Source organism: Oryzias latipes, chromosome 4 (assembly GCF_002234675.1).
Source record: "Oryzias latipes chromosome 4, ASM223467v1".
Lineage (NCBI taxonomy): Eukaryota > Metazoa > Chordata > Actinopteri > Beloniformes > Adrianichthyidae > Oryzias > Oryzias latipes.
Genome location: NC_019862.2, coordinates 29348088 through 29365213, shown reverse-complemented (window position 1 = coordinate 29365213; position 17126 = coordinate 29348088). Strand labels below are relative to the sequence as shown.

The 17126-nt window shown below is 41.9% G+C and overlaps 1 protein-coding gene across 2 annotated transcripts; it reads left to right on the top strand.

Moving 5' to 3' along the window:
* The first annotated feature begins 655 nt into the window (after window positions 1-655).
* Window positions 656-15840, top strand: LOC101174259 (neurogenic locus notch homolog protein 1). Of its 2 annotated transcripts, XM_020702699.2 has the most exons (22): window positions 656-785; window positions 1073-1201; window positions 1284-1341; window positions 1425-1592; window positions 1684-1803; window positions 1911-2051; window positions 3442-3567; window positions 4787-4909; window positions 5023-5145; window positions 5233-5355; window positions 7241-7363; window positions 7626-7748; window positions 7826-7951; window positions 10545-10673; window positions 10783-10875; window positions 12107-12202; window positions 12370-12465; window positions 13513-13608; window positions 14836-14937; window positions 15015-15120; window positions 15236-15352; window positions 15429-15840. In XM_020702699.2, exons 2-22 carry the CDS (start codon window positions 1076-1078, stop codon window positions 15502-15504), a joined length of 2391 nt encoding a protein of 796 aa, XP_020558358.1. In that variant the 5' UTR covers window positions 656-785; window positions 1073-1075; the 3' UTR covers window positions 15505-15840. The 2 variants fall into 2 exon arrangements, with proteins under 2 accessions (XP_020558358.1, XP_020558359.1); XM_020702700.2 differs by lacking the exons at window positions 656-785; window positions 1073-1201 and having other exon boundaries at window positions 1684-1817.
* Window positions 15841-17126: the final 1286 nt, after the last annotated feature.

Here is a 17126-nt window from a genome sequence, read left to right as displayed (position 1 = left end):
ATTAACAAACTGGTACCTAAGGGATAGATAGGATTCAAACCACTGGAGGGCAGATCCTCTGATCCCTATGTCCTGCTCTAATCTATGGAGTAAAATACTGTGGTCGATAGTGTCAAAGGCTGCACTGAGGTCTAACAGGACCAGAATAGAAAGTAGTCCCTTTTCTGAGGCCAATAACAAGTCATTAGAGACTCTAACTAGTGCAGTTTCCATGTTGTGGTGAGGTCTAAACCCCGACTGAAAATCTTTAAAAATGTTCAATCAATGCTCTTTGTCATTCATAAAAATAGTTGTAAATTGTATTTTGAAAACTTTTTTTTGTTTCACAATAGAAATCATAATAAAACGCATTTTTCTAGTCTGTGGCTCCAAAAAGAACATCAATAAATTCATCCTAAACTCTTTTCTGGATCTTCTTTTCACTTTACTTCCTTTTGTCACTTTTGCAGAAATAATTAAACATTTTAATCTGCAAATATGACAGAATATTAGTTTTTTGTCGTTTCTTTAAATGACAAACCATAAATAAAGAAAAACTTTTTGTCTTCTTGTAAACAAACGGACTTTCCAGCACAGAGAGAGGAGTGCCTCTGCAGGGCTTCCTGCTGCTCCTCTCCCTCTCCTGGGGGGTTTCTGGAGTGGGAGGTTCAGGATGTGGGCTCGGGTCGTCCAGCCCCCCACCCCCGCTGCTCCGCCGAGGGGGAGGACGGCTGAAACCCGTTTCCTGAGCGTCGGGAGGATTTTTTCCCCGTGACTTTTGTGAAGGAGCGACCGAACCGAGCCCGGTGAGTGTGAGCGGTCTCGCGCGCCCTCGTTTTCTTTGCGGGGGGGGGGGGGGGGGGGGGGGTGTTGTTGTTGGGGTAAAAAGCGCCTCGAACCAGCGTTTGTTGATGGAATGGGGATCCGGGTGAAGCAGATGTTGATCTTCTTTTGTTCTGCGCAGACTGGCTGGGGGGGGTGGAGGGGGGGGGGGGGGTAATAAGTACAGGCTGCTGCTGCGCTTGTCTGCACTGGAACAGCGCGCGCGCGCGGCACCGGGTGACCTCAGTGTGCAGGAATGTGGCTTTCTCAGGTGATGCCTGTCCTCTGGACCGTTACCTCCGCCCTGCTCCTCCTGGTTTCCTCCGTGGCGGGACCCTGGAGCGGCCTCCAGGAGAACGAGGTGGAGAAGGAGGAGGACCTCAGGAGCCGGGCCGGTGATGTAGGAGGCCCCGTCTCTAGCAGATGTTCTCTCTGAGCTGTGGATGGACCTGAGCTTCTCTGTGTCTCCGTGTCACCAACAGGTCATTGAAAACGCCATCCTAAGGCTCGGCGAAGCTCTGCGGAGCCGCACACACACATGTGAGTTTCTGGAACTTCTCCAGGAACCTCCTCCTTCAGGATCCTCCTAACTTTGCCTCTGCTTCCCCTCTTAAACCCCTCAGCCAAGCTGCCTCCTCCTGCTCCTCCGAGCTCCAGTCCTGCTCCTCGGTGTCCAGGGAACCAGGAGATGCAGAGGAGCGGCTGTGGATGTCCAGCCGGAATGACGAAGATCGGCGACGCCTGCAGCTGCCCTGTGGGCTTCACCCTGAGTGCAGGGGGGGAGTGCACAGGTATGAGGGCCGGGGCTGATTCCATGAGAGCAGAGGAGCAGCAGAGCCTGCAGTCTGTGATGGAAGTTAATCATCTTTCCTCTCTGGACAGATGTCGGCAAGTGTGGAGGAGAGGGGCCGTGTGGTCCCCACGCCATCTGCACCTACACCCGGGGATCCTACTCCTGTCGCTGTCACCGTGGTTACCTGATGGTCTCTGGAGGGTGCCAGGGTTTGTAAGCCTCTGTGTGTGATGCCCCTTTGTCGTTGTTGTTGTTTAGGGCTGGGTTTTTTTGTGAACGTCTCTGTAGTAACGCCTTTCCGTGGCGGTTTTCACAGACGTAGACGAATGCGCTTTGGCGGAGGTGACGAGCCTGCAGGCGTGTCAGAGCGGCGAGGAATGCACAAACACCGTGGGCTCCTTCACCTGCTCCTGCCCTGCAGGATACGCCAAGGCTGTCAATGGACAAGGATGTGTCGGTACGAAAGATGCACAAATCCACATGAAGATACCTAAACTCAAAGGAGAAATACAAAAATATATATTTTGCCTTAGGGGATGAAAGATGGACTTTTTAAAAACCTATCTGTCAACAAATGAATGAAAAAATAGATCTAAAAAGAACATTAAAATCTGTGGTAATGTTTTGGGAGCCACAAATAATTCCCAGAATTCTAAATGTTCCTAACAAACGTTTAACAGAACAATTCAAACTTGCACTTCTGACAGCCTGATCCCTGATCTGTGCCCACCAGATAATAACTGTAGAGAGGAAAAGTAGGACAAGGACGAGTCCCCGCCACACCGCTGACACCTTAGAAAGTGTTTGGAGAACAAACGGGACAAAACAGTCGCCGAAAACCTTCACTGTGCAGCTTCAACGTGGTTTGTTTTGAGAAGGAAGATGTGAAAAGTTCCTCTGATCGTTTTCACAGACGGTTAGAAGGACACAGCTGGAGGAGCCATAAATTGTCTTTATATTTATGGCTTCTATTAAGGTTTTGTTTACCTTGAAATTGTCTTTAATAACCTTTTCTATTTCGCCAAAATCCGTTCACTTTCTAGGACATAATTTCTGCAGAGCGGCAGGAGTTCATTAAAGCCGTGCCACACAGCCACTACGTACATTTTGCACTTATTGCACGAATAAAAATTGGTCATACATGAAAAGTTGTGGTCTTTACGTTAAATGTTCATAGATGCATCACGAACGAACCGCGTTAAAACCACGGAAGAAGTACGAACCAACCATGCAAAGAACACGTAAAGCAACATGAACCGTATGTGATTATTGCGCTGTTTAAATGCAATTCATTAGTGATTCGTGCGATAATTCCGTAATCTGAACGCGATATGTGATATAAAAGTTACACATGGGTGGTCCATGAGATTTACGTAGTGAGTATAAACTTCGTAAAAATACTGTGTGATTATTAACCAAGCAAACATTTTTGAACAGCTCAAAAACCGAAATCATGTGAAGACCCGTCTGCCAAAACCCTGGATGGACATCTGCGTACATCGACGAATGACGAACACAAGAAACACTTGTGTGTGGGCGGGACAGTTTGCGTGGACCAACCCCACCTTCCTTGGAGCTTGTGGCTCCGCCCAGAATGTTCTCTACATCACAAACAGGATCTTTTTCAAACGGAATTTTTTCGTCTGCTCCTGATTCAGAACAATTTGGATCAAGATAATCTCTGAAATGCAATTTGAAGATAAATTTTCTTTATAAATGTCCTCCATCATCAGAAAAAAGGCCACAAGAACATGTTCAAAAACGCCATTTTCATCAGAGTGGATGTGTATGAAGTAGTCCCATGTGGTGAAAGTTGGTTTTGTTCTCCTGAACTCCGTCCTGGGCAGACGTGGACGAGTGCGGCTTTGAGGAGCAATGTGGGCGTGAGCAGGGAAACGTTTGCGTGAACACGCCGGGCAGCTTCCTGTGTCGGTGCCGGATGGGCTTCAGAGCGGGGGCCCCCGCCTGCATCGGTAAGAGTCGCACCTGCATGTTGGGATCTGATCGAGGAACAGATTTAGAGTTCTTGCAGTGGGAGAAACCATCCGAAAACTGAAATGGGTGGGGCTAAAATGTCTTACGAAGCTCAAAAAAAGAAAGTCAAAATCCATTAACCAAACCAAAACACACGTGTGGGGGATATCTACAGGAAGTTTTTAAACTATTATGGGATGGCCACAGGACTTTCGCCTTGGCGGCAATTTTATGTCAAAGTGTGAAATTTGTTGATTTTCACATTTTTGCACAATTTGAAAAGAGAAACTTTGTTTGAGCAATTTTTACATAATTTCCCAAACACACAGTCTACAACCATGACAAAAATTTAGTTGACCTTTAACCTGGGGAAAAAGCCACTATATGGAATTAAAAAAATCATCTTAAATTTAAACTTCTATGTATTTTGATTGATCACCTCCTAAGTCTTCGAGCATCATCGGGAAGCTCGTTGGAAAAAACTGTAGGTTTTAAAGTTTGGAGATTTTGAATGGCGTTACTTTGGCGAGGTGGCGTTCATTTATTGCTCACACATTTTTTACCAAAATATTGTGAAAATGTCATACATAAATTTTATGGCTCAAGCTGAATGAAACAATGTGACCTACAGCATGAACCTATCAGGAATGTGGGCGTGGTTAGCAAAAAACCTCCGTTGCCAAGGCAATCCAAAAATTTACTTTTGCAGATTCTTCTAAAAATTACATATATCTGTTCGTCACCCCCAGGCGACCAAAAAATAAAATAGTTGCTATGGAGATAAAACCAACAGAGGAGTGTTTTTTCATGAATTTATCACATGCAGCTCTGACCAGGGCGGCAGGGGCAATGGCTTAAATCAGCTGCTCAGCCATAGAGGGCGTGTATAAAGGGGTAAGTGGGGAGGCAGCAGAGGCAGTTAGCACCATACAACGCCACTTCCAGCTTTAATTTAATCTTTTCTTTAACGTCTTCTGTTTGATGTCTTTTTTTGTTTTCGTTTCCTTCGTCTGCTAGGTGTGTGTCAAGGTGTCATGTCCTTCTGACATTTCCCACATCCACTTCCTGCTTTTGGTGTTTAATTGGTTCAGTTGTGCATGGGCAGAGACTTATGATTAATTGTCCTTTTTTCATTTTTTTATGAACGAATCTTCACCCACTGTGCACACTCGGCGTTCCTGTGCGTGACCTCTTCTTCTTCTTCTTCTTCTACGGCAGATGTCGACGAATGTTTGGAGAGTCCAGAGTTGTGCGATGATCAGGCGGTGTGTGAGAACACGCTTGGGAGCTACAAGTGTGTTTGTCAAGCAGGTTACCGTGGAAACGGTTCACATTGCGTAGGTACGGACTCTTTACACACAAGGACTCGGGTCGGCATCTGCAGTTCAGTGACTGCTACAGTGGTGGACCTGATAAAGTGTTTGGACGTCGCTAACATGCTCTTCTGCTTTCAGATGAGAATGAGTGTGCCTCAGGTAGCCACAGGTGTGACATCAACGCGCGATGCGGCAATGTGATTGGCTCGTATTTCTGCCAGTGTTACCAGGGCTTTAACGGGGACGGGCATACTTGTTATGGTGGGTGAGAACTGCTGTGTTGTCCTGCTGCAACATAAAATGCGGCCGATCGACACAGCGCCCCCCTGAGGTCATTTGTCTTCACAGACGTTGACGAGTGCCTTTTGAACAACGGCCCCTGTGAGCATAATTGCACCAACGAGCCGGGGGGGTACAGCTGCCAGTGCGCCACAGGTTTCCAGCTGGACCAGGACGGTCACAACTGCACAGGTAAAGCCTGTCCATCCTGTCACTCCAGCAGACAGATGGCTCTTTTTTTAATATAACTTTATTGAACTTGATTAACACAGTTACAAAACCTACAACAGACCACAAGTTAGGAATTCAAACACAGAAGTACAAAATTCCTGCGTATTTGGAAGTAAGAGTTTTATAAAATTGATAGGGTTCAGTTATAAATCCAATCAATGTAAGATATTTTCTTACTCTGCTTTTATGTACTCTTATGTTTCAGAGTATTGGTTGTATTTCTTCTGCATTATTTGGCCGGGGGGGTGCGACTTATATTTGATTTTTTTTTCTTTCATAAATAAGCTCTTATGTTTGTTATTTTCCGATTAGAGGACACTGTCGATGTGGGTATCAGAAATAAAAAATAAAGGTTCTATATCATGCTATTCTTAATCCTTTCAGAGTAAACTATATCCATAATTTATCACTTTTGGCACACTAAAGGAGCATTTTTGAATGAAATATGAGTTATTTCTGCAGCTCATTTTCCTACCCAGAAGCAAAACAATTTGATGTCTGAGGTTCCGCCTTTCGCCCTTTGTGGGTGCCGCCCATTTCAAGACATCATCCTGAAGTCGGCCTCGGCAGCATGTCTGCATTTCTTCCTCGAAAACAAACAAAATCCAAATTTTAGCAAAGATGGATGTGCATACTGTGCGTGAATAATGAAAGCGTTTTAACGATCAGCACTCGCTCCAGGGAGAAAGTGGGCGTGTCTGTTAGCCTGGGGGCGGTGCTGGCAGCGCAGACTCTTCCTAGAAGGGGCGGTTCTTCACTTTGATGTCACAATGTGACAACCCGCTCGTTTTTGTGGATTGGGAGAGCAGGTTTTTAGAGTATCAGAATACCAGTTTAGGGTTGTTTTTCTGAGGAATAAACATTAAACTACACTTAAAAGCTTTAAAGAAAAAGCTGATTTTGCATGATATAGGTCCTTCAGAAATAACCTTCTACTCCAACGTCTGTCTTGTTTTCATTTGAACTTTTCTCCTGATAAAAACGAGGCGGCTGTTCTCGATCATGACGTTCCTCTGCAGCTGCAGAACAGAGATGTTCTCACACACAGTTAAGCAGCAACCCGACACACGCTGATCAGAACATTGCTGATCATCCATTAAACCAGATTAATCCAGTCCTCAGTCCTTTCCTGGCTGTAGTTTGTAGTTTGAATCCCTCATTGCTGTCAGTTGGGCTGATTTTCTCTGGTTCCCACAAGCCTTTCCTGCTGTTAGTTGCTGCTTTCGTAGGATGAGCCTTTGATAAAGTTATTAGCATGCACTGTTGCGCTTCACTGCGTCACCTCCGAACCCTACTCCAGACACAAACACTTAAGTCCAGAACTCTAAGGAACAGCTACTAAATGATGTTCTTTATCGAGCTGTGCAGTCGTAGATGATGTTTTTTTCCCCTCTCAGCTTAAAGAATAACCTAAAGCTGCTCAGGGGAGAAGCGGTGAACGTAACCAGCAGGGAGCGTCCTTACCGTGAAGGTTGCCATGCAATAAATCAATTTGGCAGCTTGTTACTTGGCTGCGTAATGAATTTGCCTCTGAAGTGTGACTCCGTCCTCCCGACAAGTTAGAAGGCATTGTGGTTTGGTGACTGCCGCCAAGTAGAACTACATCTGCAGCTTGAAGAAGGATTTCAGATCTCACAAAGCGAGCGGTGATTGCTGGCTTCCTCTGAAATGGCAGAGAAATGTTCACCCTGACTGTGCGTTCACCTCAAAACCCAGGGAGAAAAAGTTGCTGTAAGCTGTTGGAAATCACACGGATTTAGGCGAAACGGTGACCCGAAGGGGCGACTGCATCTTTCATTTCTGTGGTGCTGCTGTGAGAGTGTCATCTGATGTCTCTGATCCCCAGATGTGGATGAGTGCTCAGGTCCGAGCGGGCCCTGCGAACACATTTGCATCAACACTCAGGGCTCTTTCCGGTGCTCCTGCAGGCCGGGCTACCAGCTGCACATTGATGGCTACACCTGCGTGGGTCAGTCCCTCACGGACACTCTTTCACTTAGCTCTGCGGTCTACATGCTCATTTTCAGTCATTTCAACTGGCTAATTGTCAGCAATTTTCCAGCATGAATAAAAAAAAAGCAGAATCCACCATGAATGTGTTTCCTCTCACTGCCATTATGCACGTGTGCATGGGATCTGTCTGGGCAGTAGTGCAGCATTTATGGAAGATTAGTGAGAAAACAGTTTGCAGAAGAGCTGATTTCTGTTCTCTCATGTTTGTGTGCACACAGACGTAAATGAATGCAAACTGGAGAACGGTGGCTGTTCTCATAGCTGCACCAACAGCCCGGGAGGGCACGCTTGCAGCTGCCCTACACCTCTGCTGCTGGACAGAGACAACCTCACCTGCAGCAGTGCGTTCCTCAAAAACAAAACAGAAGACGAGCTTGCAGAGTTTCTGAGTGACGACGACAAGCTTTTGTCTGAGCAGATGCTACATCCTGTAAGTGGAGAAACGGAGGCTGTGACCACGCCTGTACGGTGTCCGCTGAGGGACACATCCAGTGCAGCTGTGCAAGCGGCTGGAAACTGGCTGAAGACAGCAGGAGCTGCGTGGGTAAGGCTTCACTGTATAGTCACTTTAACACACTTCTCCCACTAAGTTAGAATATAAATATCATGCATTTCTCATCTAATGTTCTCTAAAAGACTTTATTAGAGATTTGGAACAAAGATCTCTATTATAATTTTCAATTATGTAACATTTATACACCTTTTCACACTTTATCTGATTTAAATGTTACTTTTTTTTTTTTGCACAACTTAAGTTAGTAACGGGTTCACACCTGTTACTAGGTAATTTGCGCACAGAGAAATGTTCCCAAGTTACCTGGAAATGGCATTACGTGAGCTAATTGAGTTTTACTTTGCTTTTTGACTTGTCTACAAAGAGATTGCAGCTTTGCTTGCTTACCGTCACAATTAAATCAACTCTGAACGTCATCTTAAACGAGTTTTAAAGTTATGTGGTTTGTTTCAAAAAAGGGGTCCAAATTATATTTGGCATTTGGATTCTTACGACAAAGTAAAGCCATTTGTTATTTGTATTAATGCCTGTTAGTAACTGGTGAAAAAAAAAAACAATTGAAGTAAAAAAAAAAAAAAAACTAACAGGTGCCGTCCGTTATAATTTTTCAATGGCCCTTTAGGGGCTCCGTACATTTCAAATTAAAAGGTTTTGCTTTTAAAGCTTTTAATAGCTCTTTTAAAATGATGCAAACATTGTAAGTTATGAGTTCAATTGACTATAAAATATAAATTAAAAAATCACTTGAATCTATATTTAGGTAAAAACCCAAATTTATATTTTTGATAGTGAAAATAGTCAAAACTCTGTGTATTTCTAAAATAAATACTTTCTGAAAGTAAAACTCTGTTTTCTTGGCACTGGCTGCTCTTTTGTGAATTTTTTAGGGAGCAGTTTATATGTGAGCAATTTTAGAGACTTAAAGCTCTTTTCAAGATTATTATATAATATAATTTCTGGATCGCTTTATGTTCATTGTTGAAACCCCTTAAGATAATTTTAGAATCATATTAAGATTATTTGAAAATAATTTAAAGTTCATTTTAAGATACTTCTAAGCTCATATAAGAGTATTTAATTGTAACCCCTTTAACCTGTTAATGCAAATATGCATAAAACCACTTTGGCTCCAAAATTACCTTAATGTTGCATCTTGAAAGCAAAAACATAAGTGATTTCTTTTAATTTTTTTGATCATAACTGGAAACAAATTCAGACATCAAGGTGGGTGGCCAAGCTAGGGCCCTTTAAACTATTTCATCTGGCCCACCAAACTGTAATAATTTACTTTATAATCCTTAATGAAGTTTAATTTTCCCTGTAATTTTTGTTTCTCCCCATAGATGATGCACTACAAATAAATTAACATTTGTTCAGGGGTAGAAGGTTGTTCTGCAGTTATGTGAGGTTGGGAGATTCCAATTTTTCCAATGCCTCACGGATGCAGCATTTCTCTATGTTTTTGTTTTTCTCCGACGGACGTCAACCCATTGGTGCAGTGGGCACCCAAATGATAACAAAAGTCACAGTTTTGACATTAAAAAACCTGGTCTGTCAAGTTTTAGAACCCAGCAGTCAAAAGGTTTGTCCCCCACTGTGTTAAGATCATTATAAGATACCGTATTTTCCGGACTATAAGTCGCACTTTTTTTCATAGTTTGGCAAGGGGTGCGACTTATACTCCGCAGCGACTTTTATTAGAAATAAATTGAAATAAATACATTGTTAACCCTCCTGTTATGTTCATTTGTGAGGAACAGAGATGATGTTCCTGGGTCAATTTGATGTATGAGGTATGTTAAGTGTTAAGAGTATGTTAAGTGACTCAGAGAATCAGCAAACTTTTTTTTACAGTAAGATCTTGAAGGCTAACAACATAATATTCTATTTTCCAATGATTTCATAGATTCAGAAATGCAATAAAAATGACAACTGTTTCTACAAATACAGGATGAAAACAGAGTATTAGTTGGCCAATGATGCTTCATGAAAGGAATAAATAAATACGTTTGAGAAAAAATTACTGTGAAATTATTAGATAAACAGTCTGCTATGATTGTGTCATATAAGGTTGTGAAAGTTAAAATGCGACTTATAGTCCAGTGCGACTTATCTGTGTTTTTTCTACTTTATAATGCATTTTTGGGCTGGTGCGACTTATACTCCGGTGCGACTTATAGTCCGGAAAATACGGTAATTTCAGGATCATTTTTAATGTGTCAACAGAACAAGAGGACACCAATTTAATTCAATTTTATTTATACAGCTCAATACCACAACACAGTCGTCTCAACGACTCTATAGCTAAACTCAGCATCCCCGCCCTAAGACCCTCCTGGGTTAGAATAAAACAGATTCTGGGGGGGATCTCAGGGATGTCCACATAAAGGAGGGATCATCTGTAATGACAGACAGGCGACGAACCAGAACTGTTAAAATCTTTTAAAAAATGTGTAGAAAACCGATTATTTGTTGTTGTTTTTTAAAATTCCAGTTTGAAAAGCATCCATGAGAGGAAATGTGACAAAATTATGCAACTATAAAAAAATGTTTGTTTGTTTTTTTGTTTAACTCTGGAGCCTTTATGCAGTTGAGGGTTTTTATTCACGTCGTTTGTGCTCAGATGTGGACGAGTGCGGGGACTTCACCAACGGCGGTTGTGAGCAGCTCTGCCTGAACCGCCCCGGTGGGTTTAACTGCACCTGCAAGGACGGCTATGAAGTCCGGGCGGATGACCCCACCAAGTGCCTGCGTGAGTGGGGCGTTTCCTGTGGCGAGCGGCGCTAAATCTGACCACATTTGAACGCAAACAGCTGCTTTATTCCTGCTTCGCATACGTTAGAAAGTAATCTTTGTTCCAGCTGTGTGCGACCCCCCCTGTCAGAACCACGGGGTGTGCGTTGGACCAAATACCTGCGAATGTCCTCAAGGGTATCCTCGCTCAGGCTGCTCAGGTACAGACGTCCGCTGTGGATGTGCAGAGAAAATAAAAATGTTTTTGTTGTGCAGGGAATATTTAAAGGAACCTGGAGTGTTGTTATATAGCGACACCCAGTGGTCTTTGCAAGCTACTGCAGAAGTTAAAACCACAAACTCTTTCTTTAGTGCATTTGTGCTGTCAGTAATAATTTAATAGCTCTTCAGCAGCCATGATGGGAATCGTCCAAAAGTCTTGCATTAAAAGCAAATAAGCTGCAATGCTTCTTTTGGCAAATGTCTTCTTTGAAATCCTCCATCAGAGAAAGGACGGCGCGTTCGTCCCACATTCGGCTGAATTCACGATACTCGAAGCGTTGCATCAACCGGTCGTTTGGGATTATAGCTGCGACACATGAAAGCCGTTTGATTGGATGATCTGCAGAGTGTCAGATGTTAGACCAGGGACAAATATCCCTGCAGCCAAAACAAGAACACGCAGGAACAGAAAGTACAGAAGAAGAAGAAGATACACCGCCGTGTTCTGATTTATCAAGCAGGGAAAGACATCAATGTTTTAAACCTGAAATCACCTCAAAATATGATTTGATGCTGATTTCTCACTTAGTTTTTTAGCCGTCTTTGTCTTTTCTGTTTACTTGACACTTTCCTCTAAAACTTTTCCTTCAAGACATTTTTCCAAATAAGTCAAAATAAACGGAAGTTTTTTTCATCTTCCAAACTGTTTATGTTGTTCTTTCAAAGTTATTATAGTAAAATCGTCTGTTAGTTTTATAAAAGACATCCTTTAAAATGATAATTCTTAACATTTTATTATATTTCTGCCTGTATCTTGTTTTAAGCCGGGTTCAATAATGGAGTCATGATCTTTAGATGTTTTAGGAAACATGTCTTTTATTATTCTACTTTTTATTTTGGGATATTAGATCATATTTATTTACTGAGCAGTGATCACATTTCATCACTAGTATCTGCAAAAAGAACGACAAAAAACAATTGTTTTTATTAATTAATCATGAAAATAAAAGCTGTTAAATCAGAATGTTAATTTTAAAAAATGAATTTGGATTCTGGTAACAAAAAATTAATTTGACTTTTATTTAACATTACTTCTTTTTTTTAATGTAAGCTTGAATTGCCCTTTGTTTTTATATTAATTTCTAAAAATAACAGCAAAATACAATTTTGAATATTGGGTGTAAAAAGCTTCCATCAGAGCACCCAGAAGTGATTTCTTTTGTGTCCCAGCCATGTGTTCCCCCCCCTGCGCTCACGGCGGCACCTGTGTGCGTTGGAACCACTGCTCGTGTCCCCCTGGTTGGACGGGAGCCGGGTGTCACACAGGTACCTCACCTCCATCACCTATCAAGTTTTTCTTTCTGCCAAGAGGGCGGAGCTTCAGGACTAAACTCTAATCAATTAATGGACACATTTTTGCCTCTTTTCATGGTTTTCAAATGAGATTTTTGCAAAAATGATGAGTTCTGACTCTTTTTGTTGTTTTTTTTGAGCGCTGTGTGAGTTACCTTGTGCTAACAGAGGACGCTGTGTGGCCCCTGACACCTGCCAGTGTCCCTCCGACTACACTGGCCCTCAGTGCCTTTTGCGTAAGTAAACCTTTCTGCATCAAAATAAAATGGCCTTCAAAATAAAATAAAAATAACTTGAAGTAAAGGCCATGTCACACAGCTTCTACATGTGTTTTGTGCTATCATGATACACGCGTGGCATTCCTAATTCATAAGTGTTTCTTGCGTTCCTCATTTGTCGATGTGCGCAGATGTCCGTCGAGGATTTCGGCAGACGGGTCTTTACGTGAATTCAGCTTTGAGATTTTAAAAATTTTTGGTACACACTTTACGTGCATTTTACATATTAACACGCAATTATTACGTAAATCTTATGCAATTTGGATTTTTGCAAAATGCATACTTGGCTTTCCACATCCGTCTAATGTTTAATGGACTTTTCAAAAAATCTACCACCAACGTTTAACTTACCTATACGGCACACATTTCACGTTAAAATTGCGTAATTGAGACACGAATAACTGATAAACAGCGCAATGAGCACGCACGGTTCACGCACGATTGGCGTATTGTGTGACAGGTACAGAAATCGGCTGATCTGTCCCCTCTCCAGCAGTCTAGAACGTGTGGGGGAACAGGGGAACGGTGGCGTCGGGTCCTTCTTGCGGATCTCCCCAGCTGGGGCTCCTGCGGGGGGTCATGCATCCCGGGTCCGCCCCTGGCGTGCTGCCTCAGCTGGCGCCTAGCAGCTGACGTAGAACCGGTGCTGATTGCCTGTTTAATGAAAAAAAAAAGCATCATGAGGGCCCGCGGCGGGAGCTGACCATGGTGCTGACATGATGCACTATCTGCTCAGTGCTCTGAATGTCAAAGTGAAGAAATTCAATGAAGCGCAGGTTTACATGCATGGTTTATTTATACTTCCTCCGTGGTTCATTCATGATACATCTGTGAAAATTTCACGTAAAGAACTTTTCTAACTTTTGCCACGTGTCTCCACGTCTGACCAGTTGTCATCTGCGGCATATGTGCAAATTGTTCGTAGTGGCAGTGCGACAAGGCCTTTAGTTTTTGTTTTTTGCTGACTGAAAAGTGTTAATGTGGTGCGGCTTCCCTGCGTTGCAGCGCTCTGCACTCCCGCCTGTCAAAATGGAGGAAGGTGTGTGGACGTCAACAAATGCACTTGTGTCGAAGGATGGCAAGGAGCCCGATGCCAGATAGGTGAGGTGACAGAACCTTCAGAAATCTGTAGACTGTATCACCAAGGAGGCTTTTGATGAATTTGTAACACCAATGTTAGCAATTTATTCATTGTTCATGCCAACTTCACTCACAAGATTTTCAAAATAAAACAAGCTATGAACAACAATAAAAAAAAAGTATCATAACTAGTCCTTCTACATCAGCACATAAACACAAGATGACAACATCACCAAATAATAATAATAAAACAGTCATTCTGTCCAAATTCACAACCTTAAGTGCTAAAATAGCCACCAAACCCCACCTCATCCCTTAGTAAAAATACCTTAATGTTTTTGTGGCCATTAAGTCCTTAATTTATCAAATATATGCACTGATTAAATTAAAACAGGTTTATAATTTTCTATTTATAACATTTTTAACTTATTTAAGTTTTGACTGCAGCACAAGCAAGTTCCTTTCAAAATAAAATACACCCTGTGTCAAATAAGATCTTCTTGCTGCAGCGGAAAGTTAAAAATAACATTTTCTATGTATGACTATCATTCCACTTTTGCTTTCTAACATAAACATGTCAACATGTTTGAGGAATAAAAGAGTAAAACTCAAAAGCATGACAAAACAGGAAACCTTCCAAAATAAGACAGGACTCAAATCATGACAGTGACATTACGGAAGCAAAAACTAATACAAAGAAACCCAAACCATGACATGTACGTGCATCGAGGAATTTTGAAACGATATATTCTTTTCATTTCGTATCTAATTTTACATTTCAAGTTTTTTTTAAGTTTTAAGTTATTTCTTTGAATTTATTTTTTAACAGTTTTTATTACGTTTTAATATGAGCTTTAATGTACAATGATTTGTTTCAACTTAATTTGTGTTAAAAAATAAATAAAGTTGATGATCTTTAGAAACAAATGAATGAACAAGATTTTGAATTTTGATTTTAACATGATAATGACATGTTTAGATCCAGGAACTTAAGCAGATTATTGGTGTTTCCTTTTATGGCCTATTTATTTATAATTCTAATTCTGATCATTCTGTTCTTCTCATAAATGGAATTTCCTGTAATTGTGTGAATGGAATCATCTTTTCCACCGAAACCAATCTAATGAAGAATTAAGGAACAGCCCAGAGTTACAACTAAACTCATTTCTTCCTCTGTTTGTCTTGAAATTGTTGTTATATGTAAAAAGCAAAACCAAAAAAAACCCGGCTGTGTTTGTTCTGCATCAGAGCCGGTTCGGTGTCTGAGGCCCTGTGAGAACGCAGGTGTGTGCGTGGGCCTGAACAGGTGCCGCTGCACCAAAGGATTTACTGGCAGCTTCTGTCAGACAGGTGGGTGGAATAACAGGATCAGAGAAAAGGCGTCAGTGCTTCTGTGGCTTTGAGACGTCTGTTCTTCACGTCTGCAGCCGTAACCACACCCTGTGTCCCTCCGTGTCAACACGGCGCCACCTGCAGCCCTCACAACACCTGTACCTGTCCTCAGGGCACCGCCGGTTTGCGCTGTGAGAAACTGTGAGTCCACCAAAACTTCCTTTTTTTTTTAAAGAGATCCCTTTTTTCTGAAGGTTGGGTGTTTGGATGGTGGCTTTGCTAAGAATTCAGCAGTTCCTCCCTGCTCGCCCCGCAGAACCTGTCCCGTCATCACCGTGGTGGTCAGCACGGCTCGAGCAGTCAGGAAAGCTTTCAGGGAGAGCTTCGTCGATCGCTGTGGACCTTTGGGAGTTCAGCTTTGCACTAAATACAGGTCCCGGTTCAGGCCTAAACTCCCTGAGGCGACTGCACCGAGCTTTTACTGACACGGTTTTTGCTTCTGTTTGCAGGATAAACCAGGCCCGGGTCTACCAGCAGGCCTACAGGGTTGGCTACAGAATCCAGTGTCCTGAGCAGAAGGGCTGATAAGTTCTGATGGAATCAGATCCTGCTCAACAGAAACATGATCCGGTTCACGTCGATGTTTATTTACATTCACTTTCCGAACACTGAAGTTTTTTTTTTTTTGAGTTTGCCAGCATTTTTGTTCCGGTTTTCTGCTGATGATTTTAGATTCTTATAGACTATCGGTGGATGTTTATTGATTGAATTTGAACAAATCCGATGAAATGAGCAGTTCCACAGTGCTGGGAATTTGCTGAAAGATCTAAATGTGAATCATTTTGACCACACAACTGTAAGTAGAAAACCTTTGATCGGTGAAGTTTTGAATCTGTATTAAAGCACAATAGAGTTGATAAATGTGTGTGTATTTTTCTATCCAAACATTAATGATGTGAAGTAACACAACAGCCAAGTGGTTTTTGTAGGAACTGTTGGTCGTCAGCTGCATTCTTCGTGTCATTGTCTAATTTTCCTATTTCTGACACTCTGGCTGCAGCAAGGAGCGTGCACATGATACGTGCACGCTCCTTGTGTAGTCCACGGGATTTGAAAAAACTGCACGACAGGCCTGCATCTCACATACTTCCTGTTAACTCACCCGTACGTGTTGAATAACTGTCCACTTTGACCTGTCGCCTGCAGCATGCCCGTAGAAAAAATTTGCATTAATATTTTCATGATTGGTCTACATCTTGTTTTACTGATACAGATGTTTAGTGTGGACCACCTAGTTAACCCGTTTTTCGCCTGCAGACATCCCATATCCAGCCTTCGGGATAAAGGCTAAATCTGGACAAACGCACTTTGATCCCAGACCTTTGCTCTTCATTTGGTTTCAACCGTCTTTCCGATCATCTTGTGATCTATTTTCAAAGCGTTCCCAGTGATCTTTAAACTATGTTGATGCTGTTTTTAGCCAAAATCCAAAGATCTGTGTTGTTTTCTAGGATATAGTTTCTGCAGTTCAGCGGGGGTTCATCAGAAATTCAAATATTAATTTGATAAAGCCACTTCCTTTTTTGACAAGTAAACACTTCAGACAGTCTCTTTTTTTAACCAACAAAATATCTAACATAAAGTTCTTTATGTTAATATAGAACCTATGTAGTTTTTTAGGTTTATTATCTAAGTATTAAAAGATTGCAGAAGTTTTTTATCCAACGATCTACATGAATGATCTGCTCATGGGATCTGTCTGTTGTTGCACAGACTGCATGAATGCAGTGTGCGCCCCCTAGTGGAGAACAAGTTCATAAAATGTATTATTATTGCTTTTATTCCACTTTTTTGTTTTTGTTTAAAAAATGAAAACATCTCAGCAAAAATGACCTGTAGAAATATTTACTGGTTTAAACTGCGTCTTTGCTGAACAGAAATATTTGCAGCAGCTTCTTTCCTGTCATGATGTTTTACTCATGTCTACATTTTAAACATCTTTTTTTTGCATCATTGTCTTGTTTCGTGACCTGGCATTGGTCCTAAAGTTTTATTAATTACCTGCAGGAATATATGGATTAGAAGAAATTTACTCAGCAATGTGAAAACGTGTTTTTCCTAAGCGCTCCTCAATCCTCATGATAAAGTCTTTGTAATGAAACGATCTTTTCCATCATTGATCTTAAGTTTTTCTTCCCCTTTTGGTT